This window comes from Podarcis filfolensis, assembly GCF_964270895.1.
Source record: "Podarcis filfolensis genome assembly, chromosome: 8".
Classification (NCBI taxonomy): domain Eukaryota; kingdom Metazoa; phylum Chordata; class Lepidosauria; order Squamata; family Lacertidae; genus Podarcis; species Podarcis filfolensis.
The window spans coordinates 10,618,926-10,637,637 of record NC_139611.1 but is presented as its reverse complement, the minus strand read 5'-3'; the positions used below and the strand labels follow the sequence as shown (position 1 = coordinate 10,637,637).

The window sequence follows — 18,712 nt, the reverse complement described above, 5'->3', positions numbered from 1 at the left end:
TTTTTCAGTAAAGTAGTCAAATCCTTGTAGTTCGCCCTTACGTCCAAGATATGTTTTGGGATATCTTTATAAATCTCCACGTGGGAATCCTCAATCTGTAGGGATCTTTGATAATGTAAATTTAAGATCTTATCTCTTTCTTCTTTAGATCTTAGAATTATCAGACAGTCTCTTACTCTGTTTTTCCTTTGTTTCGTACCAAGCCTGAATGCACTCACTATTTTAAATTCTTCTTGCTCCAAATCCTGTTGCCAAAAATTCACAAATTCTTTTGTTATGAACTCCACCAAATTGTCCCCCTCCTTTTCTGGAATAGCCCTTATCCTTAAATTGTTTTCTTTCCTCTGTAGTTCAATCATAGAAAAAGACAAGTCATGTTCCTCCAATTTCTTGACAACCGGTGGTATCCTCTCCTGGGTAGCCACAGCAATCTCTCTTGCTTCTTCTGCAATTTTTCTAGTGGTGGCTGAATCTTCCAAAAGTCTTGCAATAGTCTCAGTATTAGAGTTCACTTTACTTCCAAGATCATCAATACTTTTTGTGTTCAAATCAATTTTTTTTCCTAACTCAGCCACCTGTTTATTAGTTTCTGAGATTTGTTTATTGGTTTCCACCACTTGTCTGCTAGTCTCAATCCCCTGCCTGGTCAAGTTTTCCAAAGATACATTTATTTTATTAAGAGCTTGGGCCAGGGGGTCTTCTGCGGACATTGCTCTGGCTTTTATTTGAGATGCAACAGCTGCTGCTGTGCCACCTGACGTTGAAGCCCTTCGTTGGTGAGAACTGTCGGTTTTGTATTGTCTACCAGATCTTAAACTTGCTTTCTCTTCAAATTTCCCTTTCTCTTTATCCATAACAGTCTCATTCAAAGCCAAGGTCACTTCCCAGTCTTTTACTTTCGTTTCTTAAGGGAAAATTCCACCCTGTTTTATTGTATTGTCTCGGTTAACAATGTAGCAAACACAAAGGCAAGAAATGTCCACTAGGGGGTATAACAATACTTTCTTTTTTCCCCCTTATTAAAGTCCTTTTTCCAATTTGTCACAGTTTCAAACTGTTAAAAATGTTATTTTGTATTTAACGTTCCTCCTAATGTAATGTATCTTGTGCAAAGTTGATGTAACAACTTTCCCTAGTGCGATGACAGCCCTTCGTTAAGTCCCTTGTCTCGGCAGTCCGACTCCAGCAAATCAAAACATCGGTAGCTTTTCCCCCAAAAGTTCAATCTCCCCTCCCCTTCGTACCTGCCCTTCAGGGGTGGGGGAAGTAATCTTCAAACGGTAGATTTTCAGCTTTAAAAAAGATCCTTTGTTTAGTCGCAGCTTTCAGTGTCTTTGTTTTAAATCTTTACAGCGGGGAGAGGCAGACTTCCTTTTTGTACCTTTCCCGCGATAGCTCCAATTTTTAATTAATAAAACTTTAAAAAGTCCAATCTGTTCTTCCTACTCACGAGTAGTTACTTTGATCCGAATTCCATAGAAGAAATTAGCGCTCTCCGATCATGGCGATGCGGCTTCGCTCCACAGGCTGTATCCGACCCTCAGCACCGCGCCGCTCTCCCGACGTCGCTCCGAAGCCTTTAAAAAGGCTCTTCTGCAGTTCGGGGGGGGGCGCAAAAGGTGCCCGCCGAGTCCTTTAGCTCACAGGAATCCGCTCCTGCGATTTTTAAGGGTCCCCGCTTCGCCGTAGCGGCAGGACCCGAACCCGTGGAGCAGACCTCCCTCGGAGCTCCGGGGGAAATCCGCCATTAATCGCTGGCGCTAACCGGAAACCATTTTAACTCCCAAACTGTCCAAATGTTTTCTCTGCAAGGAGGGAGGGGGTGAGGGAACCTTCCCATTGTCTCAGGAATTGGGTAATCACCATCTCAAAGGAATGGCCAGACTACCAGGAAAGGCAATGATGTTTGTGGGGGGTGGTCTTGGGTTATACCCCTTCTGTGATGTATGTATGTTGTATGGAGGGGTGATTTTGAGCTCCAGGGCAAGGAATTTAAAATGTCTATAAAAGGGCAGGCACACCTTTGTTCTGGGTCCTCCTCCTTTCCTGCGTGTGAGGGGAGCACCCTGTTGCAACAGATCAATAAAGATCAGGCTTATGAGCTGCTTTGCTTCTCAATATTCTCTGGTTGGCCTCTGTTATTTTCTCCTACCAATAGGGAACCCACTTAAGGACTCTATACGGGCTCTTGGATACACCATAAGGGAAGAAGGGCAGATTTTGTTTACAACACGTTGAATCAAACCTATTGGTTCTTCTAGCTCAATGTTGCCTACACTGACTTTCAGCAATGGCTCTCAAGGGTTCCAGGCAGGGGAGATTTCCAGACCCACCTGGAGATGCTGCCAGCGGGGATTGAACCGGGGACCTTCTGCATGCCAAGCAGGTGCCCCTAGTACCACGCTGTGCTATGGCCCTTCCATGAACTTTTCACAGAGGCCACCAATTCAAACGATGTCTCAGCACCCAGGGAAGCATCTCAGCCCACCTGCCTTCTTCCCCGAGACTCGAACATATCATTCCTCAGTTTTTGGGGTGTGTATGTCTGCATGTATGTGGAGGTTTGCAGTGCTGAAAGCCGGTAGCCACCAACTGCTGGGGGACCAGCTGTCTTGCAGGGATAAGATGTCATGGATTCAAGTCAGCACCAGGAAGATTTACGAGTGACAGAGAGGGAATCTGCAATTTGGCAGTTCAAAAATCTCTGCCCAAAAAGGAAAAGGAGATGTTTGAAGGGGAGGGGGGGAGGGGTTGGCTGGGGGAGGGAGAGAAACACATATGGAAATTCGTGGATTTTTATTTTTAAAAGGTCCCACACTGACCTCAGGACAAGAGCCCTCAATATAGCCTCCAGCATGCCCTCCAGCTGTTTTGGACTACAACTCCCATAAGTCCTTGCATCATACAGCCCAACAAGCTCAGCATCCTCTTCTCACAGTTGCCTGTGGAAAAACTGTAAGCAGGATCCGAGCGCAAGAGCCCTCTCCACTCCTGTGGCTTCCAGCTGCATTTGACTGTGGAAGCAGAGGACAGCCATGGTGGCCATCACAGAATTGTAGCACTGGAAGGGGCCCTGAGGATCATCTCACGCAACCCCCTGCACAATGCAGAATTTATGCTGTCCCATGCAGGGACAAAACCTGCAACCTTGGTGTTATCAGCACCATGCTCTAACCAACTGAGCTCACCCCTCTACTCCATGAATTTGTGTGAAGAAGAAGAGGAGTTTGGGGTTTGATAGACCCGTGTGGATGGGTAAAGGTAAAGGAACCCCTGACCATTAGGTCCAGTCGTGACCGACTCTGGGGTTGCGGCGCTCATCTCGCTTTACTGGCCGAGGGAGCCGGCGTACAGCTTCCGGGTCATGTGGCCAGCATGACTAAGCCGCTTCTGGCGAACCAGAGCAGTGCACGGAAACGCCGTTTACCTTCCCGCCAGAGCGGTATCTATTTATCTACTTGCACTTTGACGTGCTTTCGAACTGCTAGGTGGGCAGGAGCAGGGGCTGAGCAACGGGAGCTCACCCCGTCTCGGGGATTCGAACCACTAACCTTCTGATCGGCAAGTCCTAGGCTCTGTGGTTTAACCCACAGCGTCACCTGCATCCCAGAGTTTGGGCTGCAAAAGATTCTATCTATTGTTCTCACCTCTTCCTTGCCTCTTCTCTAAGTGGAAAAGTAGAGGAGTAACTGATCTAGCCCTGAGACACCCCACACACTGCTGGTGAATACACACAAATGCTCTGCTTGTATAAAAGAAAAAGGTAAAGGACCCGTGGATGGTTAAGTCCAGTCAAAGGTGACTATGGGGTTGCGGCGCTCATCTTGCTTTCAGGCCGAGGGAACTGGCATTCATCCACAGACAGCTTTCTGGGTCATGTGGTCAGCATGACCTAACCGCTTCTGGCGCAACGGGACACCATGACGGGAACCAGAGTACACGGAAACACCATTTACCTTCCCACCGCAGCAGTACCTATTTATCTACTTGCACTGGTGAGCTTTCAAACTGCTAGGTTGGCAGGAGCTGGGACAGAGCAATGGGAGCTGACCCCATCACAGGGATTTGAACCCCCAATCTTCTGATCAGCAAGCCCAAGAGGCTCAGTGGTTTAGACCACAGCACCACCCGCGTGCTGCTTGTATACAGCGATTTAACATGGGTCAACTTCCGAGGCTGAAGAAGGGCCAAAAGGGATTAGGACAGGAATGATTTAAGAGACAGATTTATAAACTTTTTTTTTAAGCACAGTTCAAAGTGTTGGTGTTGACCTCTAAAGCCCTAAACACCACTGGCTCTGTATACCAGAAGGAGTGTCTCCACCCCCATTGTTCAGCCCTGACACTGAGGTCCAGCTCTGAGGGTCTTCTGGTGGCTCCCTCCCTGAAAGAAGTGAAGCTACAGGGAACCAGGCAGAGGGCCTTCTTGGTAGTGGCACCTGTCCTGTGGAACGCTTTCCCATCAGATATCAAGGAGATAAGGAACTACACAACTTTTAGAAGACATCTGAAGGCAGCCGTGTATGGGGAAGTTTTTAACGTTTGACATTTTATTATTTTTTTTATGTGCTGGAAGCCTCCCAGAGTGGCTGGGGAAAAATAGCCAGATGGGTGGGGTATAAATAATAAATTATTATTATTATTGGGAACCAGCTGGACCTTGGGCCTGATCCAGCAGGGCTCTTCTTATGTTTTTAAGAAAGGAGAACAGGGATTCAAAGCAGGAAAGATGGAAAGGAATCACAAAAAGGGTCTAGGTTTCTGTGAGACTTGGCACTGAAAAACAGCCTGGCAGGATATTAGGTTGTTTGAACCTACTTTGCAAGGTGTAATCCCATCTCCGCGATTAGGTTACCGGGCGGTGCAACGAAGCGCATCGCAGAAGGGCCCTTTTTCTTCCTGCCAGAAGATGCTTCGGCGATTGCGCCAACCCGGCCAAGGAGAAAGCAAAGTTGCGGCCGACGACAGCTTGACGGCTTCATCCCAAGGCCAGGAAAGAACTGGGATTCCTTCCCTGTGATGTCCTTGGACAAAACGTCTCTTTTCCTTAAAGGCCTTGTGGGCTTGGAATGGCGGGTGGGTAGGAGTGGCCAGGAAGCCACCAGAGAAAGCGCAGCGTCTTTTGCCTGGATAACGTTACCAGAGCTCCCCGTACGAATCCTACCTCCAAATAGATTTCAGAATGACTCAGGGTATCTGTTTCATCGCCTTAATCCTTCGTCATTCAATAATCCTGACTGCAAAGGCCTGTTTTGCTTGTCCGAGGATAACTGGGGCAGCCTCGTGGCCGTAGCCAATTGCGATGCCATCTTACGAATTCGTGGTATGGGGAGGGCTGCAAAAGCCTCCCTGGGAAGGGGACAGCATGCCAGCTGCATCGCTGGAGCCCAAGGACTGGATGATTTCGGAGGGGAGGCGAAGGCCACTAAATGGCATTAATAAGGGGATCTGCCTGGGTGGAGTTGGGTCGAGAGATGTTGTGTTAAATCCCGAAACAACCTCAAAAACTAAACAAAACACCCCGGCACATTCTGCTCTTGCAAATTTGTGACTTTCTGCATGCATTGAATGATTGTTGTTCGTTATTCTGATGGATAATTGTGTTGAGGGTCCCCCCGCCCTTTTACAATCAAGCAGTGCATAAATTTTGTGAAATAAATATGTCAGAAACTTTTAATCAGTTGTCTTGGTGAGATTTACAATCATTGCACAGTTGTTTTCGGACAGGGCTGTGACTCAGCGGTATAGCCCCTGCTTTGCGTGGCGGATGAGGCCCCCATTTCAATCAATGCTGGCTGCATTTCCAAGCAGGGAGGGGCCACAGCTCAGCGGCAGAGCACCTGCTTGGCCTGCAGAAGGCCCCAGGTTCAATCCAGACATCTTCTAAGTAGGGCTGGCAAAGACTCCCTCTGTGAAACGCTGGAGAGCTGCTGCCAGTCTGTGTGGACAGCTCTGAGCTAGGTGGACCCAAGGCCCTGGCTCAGTATAACCCAGCTTCCTGTCTTCCTATGGACATTTTAATTTTGTGTGTGCTTCTTCAAAAAGTCACCGAATAAGGCATCACGTACATCTTTTCAGAGAAATTTTGCAGCAACACCACACGGGTAAATGATGATGATCATGCTGATGTTTTAAACGCATACATCACCCTTCATTACAAGATCACAAGGTTGTTCACAGAATAAACAGAATAGGGACGCGGGTGGCGCTGTGGGTTAAACCACAGAGCCTAGGACTTGCTGATCAGAAGGTCGGCGGTTCGAATCCCCGCGACGGGGTGAGCTCCCGTTGCTCGGTCCCTGCTCCTGCCAACCTAGCAGTTCAAAAGCACGTCAAAGTGCAAGTAGATAAATAGGTATCGCTCCGGCGGGAAGGTAAACGGCATTTCTGTGCACTGCTCTGGTTCGCCAGAAGTGGCTTAGTCATGCTGGCCACATGACCCAGAAGCTGTACGCCGGCTCCCTCGGCCAATAAAGCAAGATGAGCGCCACAACCCCAGAGTCGGTCACGACTGGACCTAATGGTCAGGGGTCCCTTTACCTTTACTAAAGAATTAAAACAAAAACAACAAAACAATAAGGTAGGGAAGAGGGGGTGCCGCAAGGAGTTGACACCACCTAACCAAGTGGGGCAGGCTCCTGGCACCCCGTCTCCTGCAGCAGCTCCCTGAACCATCACAGCCCTTGTTTATCTTGCGCTTGGGAGACTCGCTTGGTGGAAAGTGAAGACTGCAGCGTCCTTTTGCGCATGCCCCGAGGGCACAATTTCTGGTGGGCACAGTGGGGGGAGAGAGGCTGCCATAAGGATGATTTATGCAGGAATGAGGATGTATTGGGTTAGCGCCTGGGTTTCCACTTGCTTCCCCTAAATGGCGGAGAAGCAATTAACTCCAGGAGGTGATGGGACGGAGCCTTCTTCTCATTCCTCTTCACGCTCATGGGGGATTGGAGACTTGAAACTTTGCTGCCGAGAGTGGGGGGGGGGGGTGATTCCAAAACCCACGGCTCCCGAGGCCTTGCCTCAAAAAGGAGATGGTAGAGCTGGAGAAGGCCCAGAGAAGTGCAAGCAATATGATCAAGGGGACGGAAAGGTTGCAGTGTTTGTGACTTACTAGTTTAGAGAAAAGGCAAATAAGAGGTGATGCGATAGAGGAGTTGAAATGCTTTCTTCCTTTCTCATAATGTGAGAACTCCACTGAAGCTGAATGTTGGCAGATTCAGGGCTGATAAAATTATGAAAGGACTTCTTCACGTAGCACAGAGCTAAACTGGGAAAACTTGTTCCCACAGGAGGATGTGAAAATCACCAACGCCAATGCCTTTAAAAGAGGATTGGACAGATTCAGGGAGGATGAGAGGGCTGGCGACGGCTACTAGGTAGCTCTGCCCTGCAGTTGGAGGCAGCATCAATTCCAAACACCAATTTCTAGAAACTCCGTGACTTTCTAGAACAATTCCGTGGCTTTTCACTGGGACGCTTTGAGATTCTAGCTACTTTGCCACTTCTAGGAAAGGTCCTTCGGAAAAGTTCCCAGTTTCCATTCCTATAATGGCTCAGAAGGGACCATTGCGGCTAGGACTGCTTCCCCCCTTGGTTCATTCAAGGCAAGTCCTTCTGCGCAGAGAAATAATTTCTCCCGCCTCTCAGTTTTTCCATTAAGCCCCACAAAGGGCTTATGGATGGCCACGTGTGCCTTGCCGGAGAAGGGGGCGAGAATATTTGGCTAAAGTGTCCCATCTGGAAAATGAGATTGGAAAAGATAGGAGGCGGAATAGAGGAGGCTTCAAAGCAAACAATTGGAACATAATACGTTCAGCTCGCTCCAGAGTCCAAAATTGCTTTTCTAAATGCTATTATTCCACCCCCCTTTTAGAGAGGCGATTGCTTGCATATATATTTATATATATATTTGCAAAGTAAGAGCCAGAGATCAACGTGGTATTCCTTTCCTGCATGACAAATCCAGGACTGGCTGTACTCATTCGAGGCATGATAAATGATAGATCTCACCATGTTTAAAAGCGATTAACCTTCTCTGAGGCGGGCGCGGACCATGAGGGGGGTGCCAACAGCGCTCCGCGCTCCCGTCTCCAGTTACCAGTGACGCGGGGTGGCGCCCAGCGGCAAGACAGACTGGTGCCCAGGCACCCCCCAAATTTCAGGGGTACAGACATCTCACGAGAGGCTAGAAGGACACACACAGACCAGATCTGGTGGTGCGAAGCTAGACTTGGGGTCCAATGAGGTTAAGGGGTTGCCAAAGGTTCGGCCCTCACCCTGCCCACTTTTCTGATTCGCTGCTGGCAAGGGCTCCTGCCTGTCCTTGGCTGACATTGCTTGACGCAAGCCGTCAGTGGGCTGTCCGGCAAGAGGGGGCAGTTTTTAGATGCCTCGTCCGTTCTTGACGCTCACCTCTAAAGGGATCCTGGAGAGGTGGAAATGGTTCAGAAAAGGGAGATTCCTCTAGGAGAAAAGGCTTCAGCACTTGCGACTTTAGAGAAAAAGTGGCAACGTGATAAAATTTTGCCCGGCAAGGAAAAAGTGTAACACAATAACTGGTGGACATCCAATGAAATTGAACATTGGATGGAAGTTTCGGGATGTATGAAAGGAAGTCTTTCTTCGTGCAGCACAGAGTTAAACTGTGGAACTCACTCCTGCAGGGGGCAGAAATGGCCATCAACCTGGATGGCTTAAAAAAAGGGCATTAGGCAAATTCATGGAGGGGAGATGGCTGTCAATGCCTACTAGCCCAATGACCATGCTTTGCATTTGGAGGCAGTAAATAATAATAATAATCATTTATTATTTATACCCCGCCCATCTGGCTGAGTTTTCCCAATCGAGTGTTAAAAACAATACAGCATTAAATGCTTCTGAATGCCAATTGCTGGAAAGGGCAAGAGGGGAATGAGCTCTTGTGGTTGAATCCTGCTTGCTGGTTTTGCTTTGGGGCATCTGATGGACCCTTGTGAAAAGAGGATGCCCACTATGCCCTTATGTTCTCCGACTGAAGGCATGTGCGATCCCAAAGCAAGAAGGCCTGGAGAGCTCTTCTGAGCTGCCGTTGATCCAGAAGGGAAAGGGCTGTAAAACTGAGTGATACGGAGCATCTGCTTTGCATGCAGAAGGTCCCAGGTTCAGTCCCCAGCAGCATCCTAAGGTAGGGTTAGAAAAGACCTGAAACTTTGGAGAACCACTACCACTACCGGTGTAGGCAATACTGAGCTAGCTGGACCAAGGGTATAAAGGCAGCTCCTATGGTGCTGTTTAAGTCAGCCCCTTATTCCAAAACCATTGAGGACTAGAACCTTGGCTTTACTTTTAAGAAAAGGGACACAACAGGATGGTAGAGCACCTGGTTTGCATGTGGAAGGTCCCAGGTTCAGTCCATAGCATCTCGAAGTAGGGCTGGGAAGACACTCCCTATCTGAGACCCTGGAGAGCTGCAGAGTCAGTGCAGACAATACTGTGCGATATGAGGCAGATTCCTATGAGTTAATTTGGGCCTTTTCAAAAAACGAGTCAAGGGATGCCTTAGAGGAACCACTGCAGACCCCTGATTTCTATTCACTGTAAGGAAACAGAAAAGGAGAATCTTTTCGGTGTTATGTTGGAGGGGATGCAAGGAAGCAGGGAATTATGTTCACATGAGGTGGTGGTGTAAACATGTACTTTTTTTTTCCCCAAAGGGTGTTTAAAGAGATAACAGAAATCACTGGGTTAAAGCCGACCAAAAGTCCAGTGGTAGCATTATTATCAATTTAAAATGGGGTGGAAGGTTCACAGGCTATGAAGGACTTGCTCACAAATTTATTGACAGTGCACGAATTATGATAGCTAGGAAGTGGAAGGGGCAAGCAGAATATAAAATGGAAGAATGGTATAAAGAGGTGTGGGATATAACTATTAATGATAAATTGACAAGTGCCATTAAGGTAAGACGGGGAATACACAGAAGAAATGATTTCGAGGAGATGTGGAAGGTGCTTGTAGAATTTGTACAGTGGGTACATACGCTTCAGGTTACAGACTCCGCTAACCCAGAAATAGTGCTTCGGGTTAAGAACTTTGCTTCAAGATGAGAACAGAAATCGTGCTTCGGTGGCGCAGCGGCAGCAGGAGGCCCCATTAGCTAAAGTGGTGCTTCAGGTTAAGAACAGTTTCAGGTTAAGTACAGACCTCCGGAACGAATTAAGTACTTAACCTGAGGTACCACTGTGCTGTTAAAATGGAGAGGGGTCAAACTATCGCAGGAGGTGTTGAAATTTTGGGAGGCTGGATTAGTTACAATGGAATGGTCTCGGTGGTGGGGTGCACATTTTTATTCTCATTTATTTATGATTATTACTTTGTCAAAATAAAATAATAAAAACTTTAAAAAGAAAAGGGGAATCTTGGTGCTTTTAGGGGGCGGGGAAGCAACAGGGGAGATGACGCAGTCCAGCTGTGCTGCATCATCCAGTGTCTTCACTCTGCCCCTTCCAAGGGGAACAGAGCAGATGAAGGCAGCGTGATCTCGCAGAGCGAAACAGCAGCATTAAAAACCCATTTCTTTTCAGGTGACTGACCCAGCGGGTTCCACGTCAGCCTCCTGCTGCTCCCAGACACCCTTAACCGTTTCTGCCCTTTCCGTTGCTGCCCTCTCTCCCCAGCGAAAAGCACAGAAGGTGTGGTGGGGGCTCTGGAGAAATGAGCTAGGCTTGGCCCCCATCACACGGGGTCAACATCACCCTTCTGGAGTTCCCATGCCCACATTTGCCCCCCCCCGCCATACACACAAGCCTCCTTTGCAGCCAGAGGAGGGGATGGCTAATGGGCTGGCCTCCAGATACTGCAAGATTCTGACTCCCTTCAGCCCCAGCCAGCAGGGCCAGGGGTCAGGGATGAGGACGGGAGCCGGTAGCCCAACAACAGTATAGTTAAACTGTGGAACTCACTTCCACAGGAGGCAGGGAGGGCCACCAACTTGCATGGCTTTAAAAGAGGGTTGGGCAAATTCACGGAGGAAGTTAAGGCTATCAGTAGTCACTACCCACGATGGTCGTGCTCTGCCTCTGCAGTGTGATGCTTCTGAACATGAGTTCTTGGAAACCATAGTAGGGGAGAGAGCTCCTGTGCTGCTTGCGGGTTTCCTGCAGGCCACTGGTTGGCCACTGTGAGATCAGGATGCTAGACTAGATGGGCTATTGGCCTGATCCTGCAGGCATTCCTTAGGTCCTTATGGAAATTATGTGCTTTAAAAGTGTGCTGGATGTGCATCCAACAGACAGTGTGGCTCTGCTCTTTGCCAGGATCAGGCCAATACTCCATCTAGTCCAGCATAGTCTGCCTTCCTGGCAGGATGCATGTCTGGGATGGCAAGGCAGATGAGAGCAGACCTTGCCTTAGCAAAACTTCCTTCGCGCAAGGGAATTCAGGATAAATCACATGTTGTGGTACTGGGGGTAAGAAGAGGATGCTCTTACCAAAATCTCTTTCACAGCAAAGTCTTCAAGGCCTCCGTTCCTCGGGGAGTCCAGGACCACCGGGAAGCCCTTGTGCGGGGCATGGATGTAGCCAAACTCAATCTCATCCTGCAGAGGAAAAGAGAAATCAGCAAGATCTGGACTCCCTCCATGCAGACTGAAGGTGTAAATAGGTGAATAAACCATATTTCTTAAAGCTATGACAATCTCCGCCGTGTCTCAATTCTCCGAAGGAACATAGACCCTGGGTGAGGGCTTGGAACCCCATGGGCTCTTGCCAAAGAGGGGGACTTGCCCAACTTTTGTAACATTAGATTGCAGAGCTACCTCCTCACAAACAGCTTTGCTTTAATCTAGCAAGCTCAGTTCCTTAATGACCCGCTGGGAATAGAAATCATTTCCTCCCCTCCCCTCCAAAATAAAAATTCTGCCTGCTAAACATGCGTCCTGCCAGGAAGCCGGGAGCCCACAGCTAAAACCAAGGACATCCGATGAAGCTGAACGTTAGGTGATTCAGGGCAGAGAAAAGCAAGTCTTCCTTCATGCAGCAAGGAGTTAAACTGCGGAACTCTCTCCCACAGGACGGGGTCACCAACTTGGATGGCTATACAAGAGGACTGGACAAATTCGCGGAGGAGGTGAAAGCTGTCAGTGGCTACTAACCGTGAGGACTATGCTCTACCTCTGCAGTTGGAAACAGCAATTCCAATTTGCTGGAAACTGCAGGAGGGGGAAATTGCTCTTGTGTTCGAATCCTGGGTTTCCCATCATGGGCATCTGGTTGGCCACTGTAAGAACAGGATGCTGGACTAGATAGGCCATTGGCCTGATCCAGCAGATCTCTTCTTACAGCTTACCTTTACTGAAAACCTGGGAAATTGCAGTTCAGGAAATGTGGACAGAATCGTGGATTGGGAGCTTTAGGCTGAGTCATGTCATTGGCCCAAGTACCTTGGTATTGTCCACACTGGCTGGCAGCAACGGCTCCCCAGGGTTTAAGACTGGCAACCCACTCACCTGCATCCACCGGTCCCCTCGGTTCATGTACCGTGAGCAGACCGACATCTTGCAGTTTGCTTTGCTGACCAAGTTCTTGATCTCCTTCAGGAAGAGGTAATTATCCTTCACACTGACAGGGGAGGACAAAGATGGGTTAACTGGGGATGCTTTCATGGCCAGCTTGAAAGTGGGGTGGGGTGGATTCCGCAGAACAGAGCTGGGGAACAGCTGTGCCCCTCCAGATGTTGACGTCATGGTCAATGGTCAGAGATGATGGGAGCTGGTAACATCTTTGGGTACCCCAGGTTCCCCATTAAAAGGAGGCAGAGCTGTGAAAGGGGTAAATGTAAAGGTAAAGGGACCCCTGACCATTAGGTCCAGTCGTGACTAACTCTGGAGTTGCGGCGCTCATCTCGCTTTATTGGCTGAGGGAGCCAGTGTACAGCTTCCGGGTCATGTGGCCAGCATGACTAAGCCGCTTCTGGCGAACCAGAGCAGCGCACGGAAACGCCGTTTACCTTCCCACCAGAGCGGTACCTATTTATCTACTTGCACTTTGACGTGCTTTCAAACTGCTAGGTTGGCAGGAGCAGGGACCGAGGAACGGGAGCTCACCCCGTCGCGGGGATTCGAACCGCTGACCTTCTGATCGGCAAGTCCTAGGCTCTGTGATTTAACCCACAGCGCCACCCGTGTCCCTGTGAAAGGGGTAGCTGCAGGTAATAAAGGCAAGTGTTTGAGGTGCGTAGGTATGGGCAACAAAGGCACGTGAGGGTCTGGGTTCAAGGACAGGGAAGCTGTGGCCCCTTAAGTGTCATTGGACTCCCAGCAGCCAGCATGACTTAAGAGATGGTGATGGGAGCTTGAGTCCAGCAACATCTGGAGTGCTGCAGATGTTCCTCTCCCCTGAAGCCGACAAAGCCCCTGCCAAGAGGCTACCCCCGGATATCATAAGCAATTCTGCCTTTTCTCCCTTTTCTCCCACTACTGCCTTCCAGACCACCTAGCATGATGCCTACGGGTGAGAAAACCTGTTGCTTTCGGTTTCTAACTTTTTTCAAACCTTCCTTTCAGTTCTCCACCTTCCCACAAGAGCTAGTGATTTTCTTTTTAATAACAATTCATCAAAATTCATCAGCATTTTAGGGAGAATTTCTCCTAATGCACACACGTCAGTCTGCATTTTGAACTTCTTGTAAATACACATTTTGCAAAGCAATTTCCCCTAACTGCAGCACATTCTTGTATGATATTCATTTACACTTTGCACCGGTGTATGATTTTTTTTTTTTTGTACACACAACTTGGTTAGGGAACTTCACTGCAAAATTCGGAGCGGTGAGAATTAGGTAGATTTGCTTTACAATGCAAACTGGGTCGAATGTCTTCCTGACCTCGTCCTTTTGTAAAGTGTCATTAAATGGCACTTGCATTAAACATCAGTGACCGTCATAATAAAATGTTTCTCCTTTTATACTATCAGCTGCTGTTTGTTGCATCTCCCTCGTTGCTGTTGAATGCTTAGTTTTTGGAAAAAAGAAACCCACCACAGACAGAACCTGAACCCCAGCCGAGTTTCAGGGCGCAAAAGCTGGTTTTACAAATTCAAACCAAGCCCTGCATTCAAAACACCTCCTGTTAAGTTCCAACACCTCCTCCTTTTCTGACACCTTACCTGCAGACAAAAACGTTGACTGGCGCCAAAGTGTTTGGGGTCATGATCCATGGGGCAATCCGGAAGACTACGGTGTCTGTGAAAATTGGGGTCTGTGGGATACCCTGGAAGAAAGATGGAGCCAGCTTGTATTCTGCTACTCTAGAAGGCAGGACCCAAACCAACAGATCAAAATCACAAGATAGGAGATTCCAACTAAACGTTAGGAAGAACTTTCTGCTCTTTTTCAGGGACTGGTATTCAGAAGGATTGCTGCCTCCAGCCATGGTGGCAGAGAACCACCCTGGCTAGTAGCATCTCAGAACAACTGGTGAAACAGAACGGTGAATGGGTTAATAAAAAATAATAATAATAATTTTTTATTTATACCCCGCCCTCCCTGGCCAGAGCTGGGCTCAGGGTGGCTAACACCAGTAAAATTACAATTAAAAAAATAAAATAAAATAAAAACCAATTTAAAATACAGGTTAAAATGCCATTTAAAATGCAGCCTCATTTTAATAGTAGCCCATAGATCAAAACCATATGGGGAGGGAAACATAAGGGTCAGACTGAGTCCAAACCAAAGGCTAGGGAACAGCTCTGTCTTGCAGGCCCTGCAGAAAGATGTCAAGTCCCGCAGGGCCCTAGTCTCTTGTGACAGAGCGTTCCACCAAGTCGGGGCCAGTACTGAAAGGGCCCTGGCCCTACTTGAGACCTATCTAACCACCTTGCAACTTAGGACCTCCAAGGTGTTGTCATTTGTGAACCTTAAGGTCCTCTGCGGGGCATACCAGGAGAGGCGGTCCTGTAGGTACATGGGCCCTAGGCCGCATAGGGCTTTAAAGGTCAAAACCAGCACCTTAAACCTGACCCTGTACTCCACCAGGAGCCAGTGCAGTTGGTAAAGCACTGGATGAATGTGATCCCACGGGAAGGACCCCGTAAGGAGCCTCGCCACGGCATTCTGCACCCGCTGGAGTTTCTGGGTCAGCTAAATACCCTCTTATTGCACCAATGAAATGTTGCAGAATGCACTGGTGATAAAAAGCCACCAATCCATTAAACAAGGCATCCCTTTGTTTTTAAAAACTGGCTGCCCAGAGAAACAGAGGCAGCTACGGGACGTTGATCAACAGCACAGCTTCTGTGAGGGAAGAGAAAGGTCTGCTGGGGCAAGGAAGCAGAAGGCAGAACACAGATCCATTAGGGATCCCTAGCCAGATTAGCAGGTGGCTAATAGAAGTTGCAGGCCCCACGAGAGTCATGCGCAGCATTCCAGCAGGCGAGTGAGAGAACATGAGAAGGCCGTCCAGCTTAATTTAAAGCTGGCCTTTTCTTCTAGCGGCCCCCAATTCGTATTGCTTTGTTGGGGTGGGGGTGAAGAGGCAGGTGGGAAGGGGGCGGGAGAGGCAGCGAGAGAGATTCGCACACCAAGCAGCCTCTTTGTGGCTGAAGTAGCAAACAAAGAGAAAAGGGAAACTTGAAAGCGAACCCGTCACCTGCCAAGGGAAAACTGGCACATTAACAGTGTGAAGTGAAGTGTCGAGCCCAAACATCAGCAGCTCCTTCTGCAGTTACACCATGCCAGTGGCCAGGAGGAGGGGACGGCTTTTGGCTGCCTGAAAGCAACAACTTCCATTAGCTGCTTGCTAACTGGGCTGCATACTGCTGTTTAGACAGCATGGCATAGTGGTTAGAGTGCTGGGAGAAACCAGGGTTTGAATCCCCCTTACTCGGCCATGAAGCTCGCTGAGTGGCCTTGGGCAAGCCTCTGGCCCTCTGTCTAACCTACCTCACAGGGTTGTTGTGGGGAGTAACTTAGGAGAAGGAGAACCATGTGCCTGAGCTCCTTGGGAGGAAGAAAGGTGGGCTGTGAATACGATAAATATCAGACTAACATCCTGCCCTGCCACACCAGCTTCCTTACCCGCACAGACCTTTCATTTCCCTCGCGGCGTTGCGCTGTTGATCAACATTCTGTAGCTGACGTTTCAAAGCCTTTTTGCTTAAAAGCAGCACTCGAGGTGGTCTTTAAAACTGTAATAACCAGCCCAAATGGGAACCTTACGTAACACTGAATTTTATACATTAAATTTGTGAACATCTAATAAGCTTTATTATATAAAAAAAGGAATGCCCTACCGTCAGATGTCAAGGAAATAAACATCTCCCTGACTTTTAGAAGTCACCTGAAGTCAGCCCTGTACAATGAAGTTTTTAATGTTTGAGGCCTTTTTGTGTTTTAGTATTTTGTCGGAAGGCGCCCAGGGTGGCTGGGGCAACCCAGTCAGATGGCAGGCATATAATAAAAAAAAGTATTATTTGAAGCATCCTCTTTGCTGGATGAAAGCACCTACACTGCTTCTGCTGCACCCACCAACCCGCCCCCCTTTCTCTGGCCGAACCTCAGCGACTGGCTCCAGCAGGCTGACGTTGATGGTGACGAGACCGTCGAAGCCGGCGTCTGGAAAGCGGAGACCCTCGACAAAGAATTCCATCTCTGCAGAGCCCCCTGTGTATTTCACAACGTGGAAGAGCTTCCGTGGCCCCAGAACGTGGATGTAGCGCTGGCCAAAGAAGGGATCTGCGGGTCAAATATATGTTGGAAATGTAAGGAAAAATGAAGGCACCTTTTATCATATGTGGTGGAAATGTCAGGTAGTAAAAGAATTTTGGGAAATGATATATAATGAATTGGAAAAAATGCTTAAAGTAACTTTTTCTTTAAAAAACCCAGAAGCCTTTCTTTTAGGGATTCTAGGTGCCGAAATCCCAATGGAGCGGAAATCTATTTATGTATGCGACCACGGCTGCACGCATGCTATTGGCTCAGGGATGGAAAGAAGATAAAGTCCCGACCAGAGAAGAATGGCAGATTAAGATGATGGATTATGCCGAAATGGCTAAAAGGACCGGAAGAATCAGAAATCAGGAAGACCAAAATTTTAATAAGGAATGGGGAAATTTTATAATTTATCTTAAAAACCATTGTAAGCAGTTAAAATCATTAGCAGGATTGGAATAACACTTGCAGTTTAAAGTTGAATTTTGGATATAATGGAGAGGTAAAATATTTGGATTATTCTAAAAGATGCAGGAGGAAATGATGAACAATAGGACCTACAAAGGGAAAAAGGGAAGTCCAGGGGATTCTTTGGAATCTTGTTTTTATGTTGTATCTTGGATATGGGATTGTAAAATATTAATCTGAAAAACCAAATAAATAATTTTTTTTTAAAAAAAAGAAGGGATCTGTGGCGGGGAGGAAAGCAGAGATCAATACAAGTAAGGAAGAAGAACTCTGCTGGATCAGGTCAGGAGTGCACTTAGACCAGCATCATGTTCACAGGAAGCCTGCAAGCAGGATTCGAGCACAAGAGGCCTCTCTCCTCCTGTGGTCTCCGGCAACTGGGATTCAGAGCCATTGCTTCCTCCAGCTGTGGAGGCAGAGCATAGCCATCTATGCAGTAGCTTTCGAAAGTCCTTTCTTCCTCCATCAATTTGTCTGATCCTCTTTTATAGCCATCCAAGTTAGTGGCCATCACTGCCTCCTGAGGCAGGGAGTTCCAGAGGTTAACGTGAAAAGGGGCTTCCTTTTCTCTGTCCTGAACCTTCCCACATTCAGCTTACTTGGACATCCCTGAGTTCTAGTGTTATGAGAGAAGGAGGAAAACTCCTCTCTGGCCACTTTCTTTGGCCACTTTATAAACTTCTATTGTGGCACCGCTTACTTTTATCTAATTTAAAAATCCCAAATCTATCCTCGCAGGGGAGTTTCTCCATCCTCTCTTTGGTCATTTTGGCAGCCTTTTTCTGAAACTTAATATATATATACATATTACAAGCTTTATTGTGAGATTTTATATATCAATTACCAAGTATTGCCTTCCAGGACAAATAAATGTACAGATGGTAAGCCTTGCATGCAAACATCCACATGGAACCAAAACAGGCTGGGAAAATCTTTTGCATTGCAGATTAAAATCACATCCTTTTCCAACTGTGCCATATCCGTTTTGACGCGAGGCAACCAAACTGTACATGGTATTCCAAATGCGGCCGCGCCAAAGATTTGTAAAAAGTCATTACGATATCAGAAGCTTTATTTGCAATTCCTTTCCCAATGATCCCTGGAGCATGGAATTTGCCTTTTTCATGGCTGACATACACCGGGTCAACATCTTTATCAGGTTAGTGAAGGCCAGGTTCAAATATGAGTTCCTTTTCTGTGATTTGGGGGGAAATTGGGATTGGGCAGGGTCCGAGAAAACCGACATCCAAGGAGCAAGCCCACCCAACCCTGCTATCCACTGAGGAGGTGAAGGCAACTCCATTGCCCTCCCCCAACCCAGCTAATTAATACGCTAATTGAACGCCTGGCTCGGAAACCAGAATGTCCAGAATTCAAGGTCCTGCAACTCAATCCCGGGGAACAGTTATTTGGCAACCTGGCCAGAGAGGTCTTAGCTTTCACCCAGTCACCAGACTCTGATGCCCTTGAGAGACGCCAAACAATTGATCCTCAGGACTCAAAAACAAGCAGAGTCTATGAGGCCCGGGAGAAAGGAGGGCTCTCTGAAAGGGAACTA

General features: G+C 47.9%; 1 protein-coding gene across 2 annotated transcripts in view; it reads right to left on the bottom strand.

Moving 5' to 3' along the window:
• The window catches only part of LOC310769742 (protein-arginine deiminase type-2-like), an 80,541-nt gene that overhangs the window by 17,308 nt on the left and 44,521 nt on the right, over positions 1-18,712 (bottom strand). For both annotated transcript variants that reach the window (XM_083629429.1, XM_083629430.1), the window contains 4 exons: positions 16,529-16,707; positions 14,142-14,245; positions 12,485-12,596; positions 11,468-11,575 (listed from right to left, as the gene is read on the bottom strand). In XM_083629429.1, coding sequence (XP_083485555.1) covers positions 11,468-11,575; positions 12,485-12,596; positions 14,142-14,245; positions 16,529-16,707 — 503 coding nt within the window. The remainder of the gene's footprint in view (positions 1-11,467; positions 11,576-12,484; positions 12,597-14,141; positions 14,246-16,528; positions 16,708-18,712) is intronic.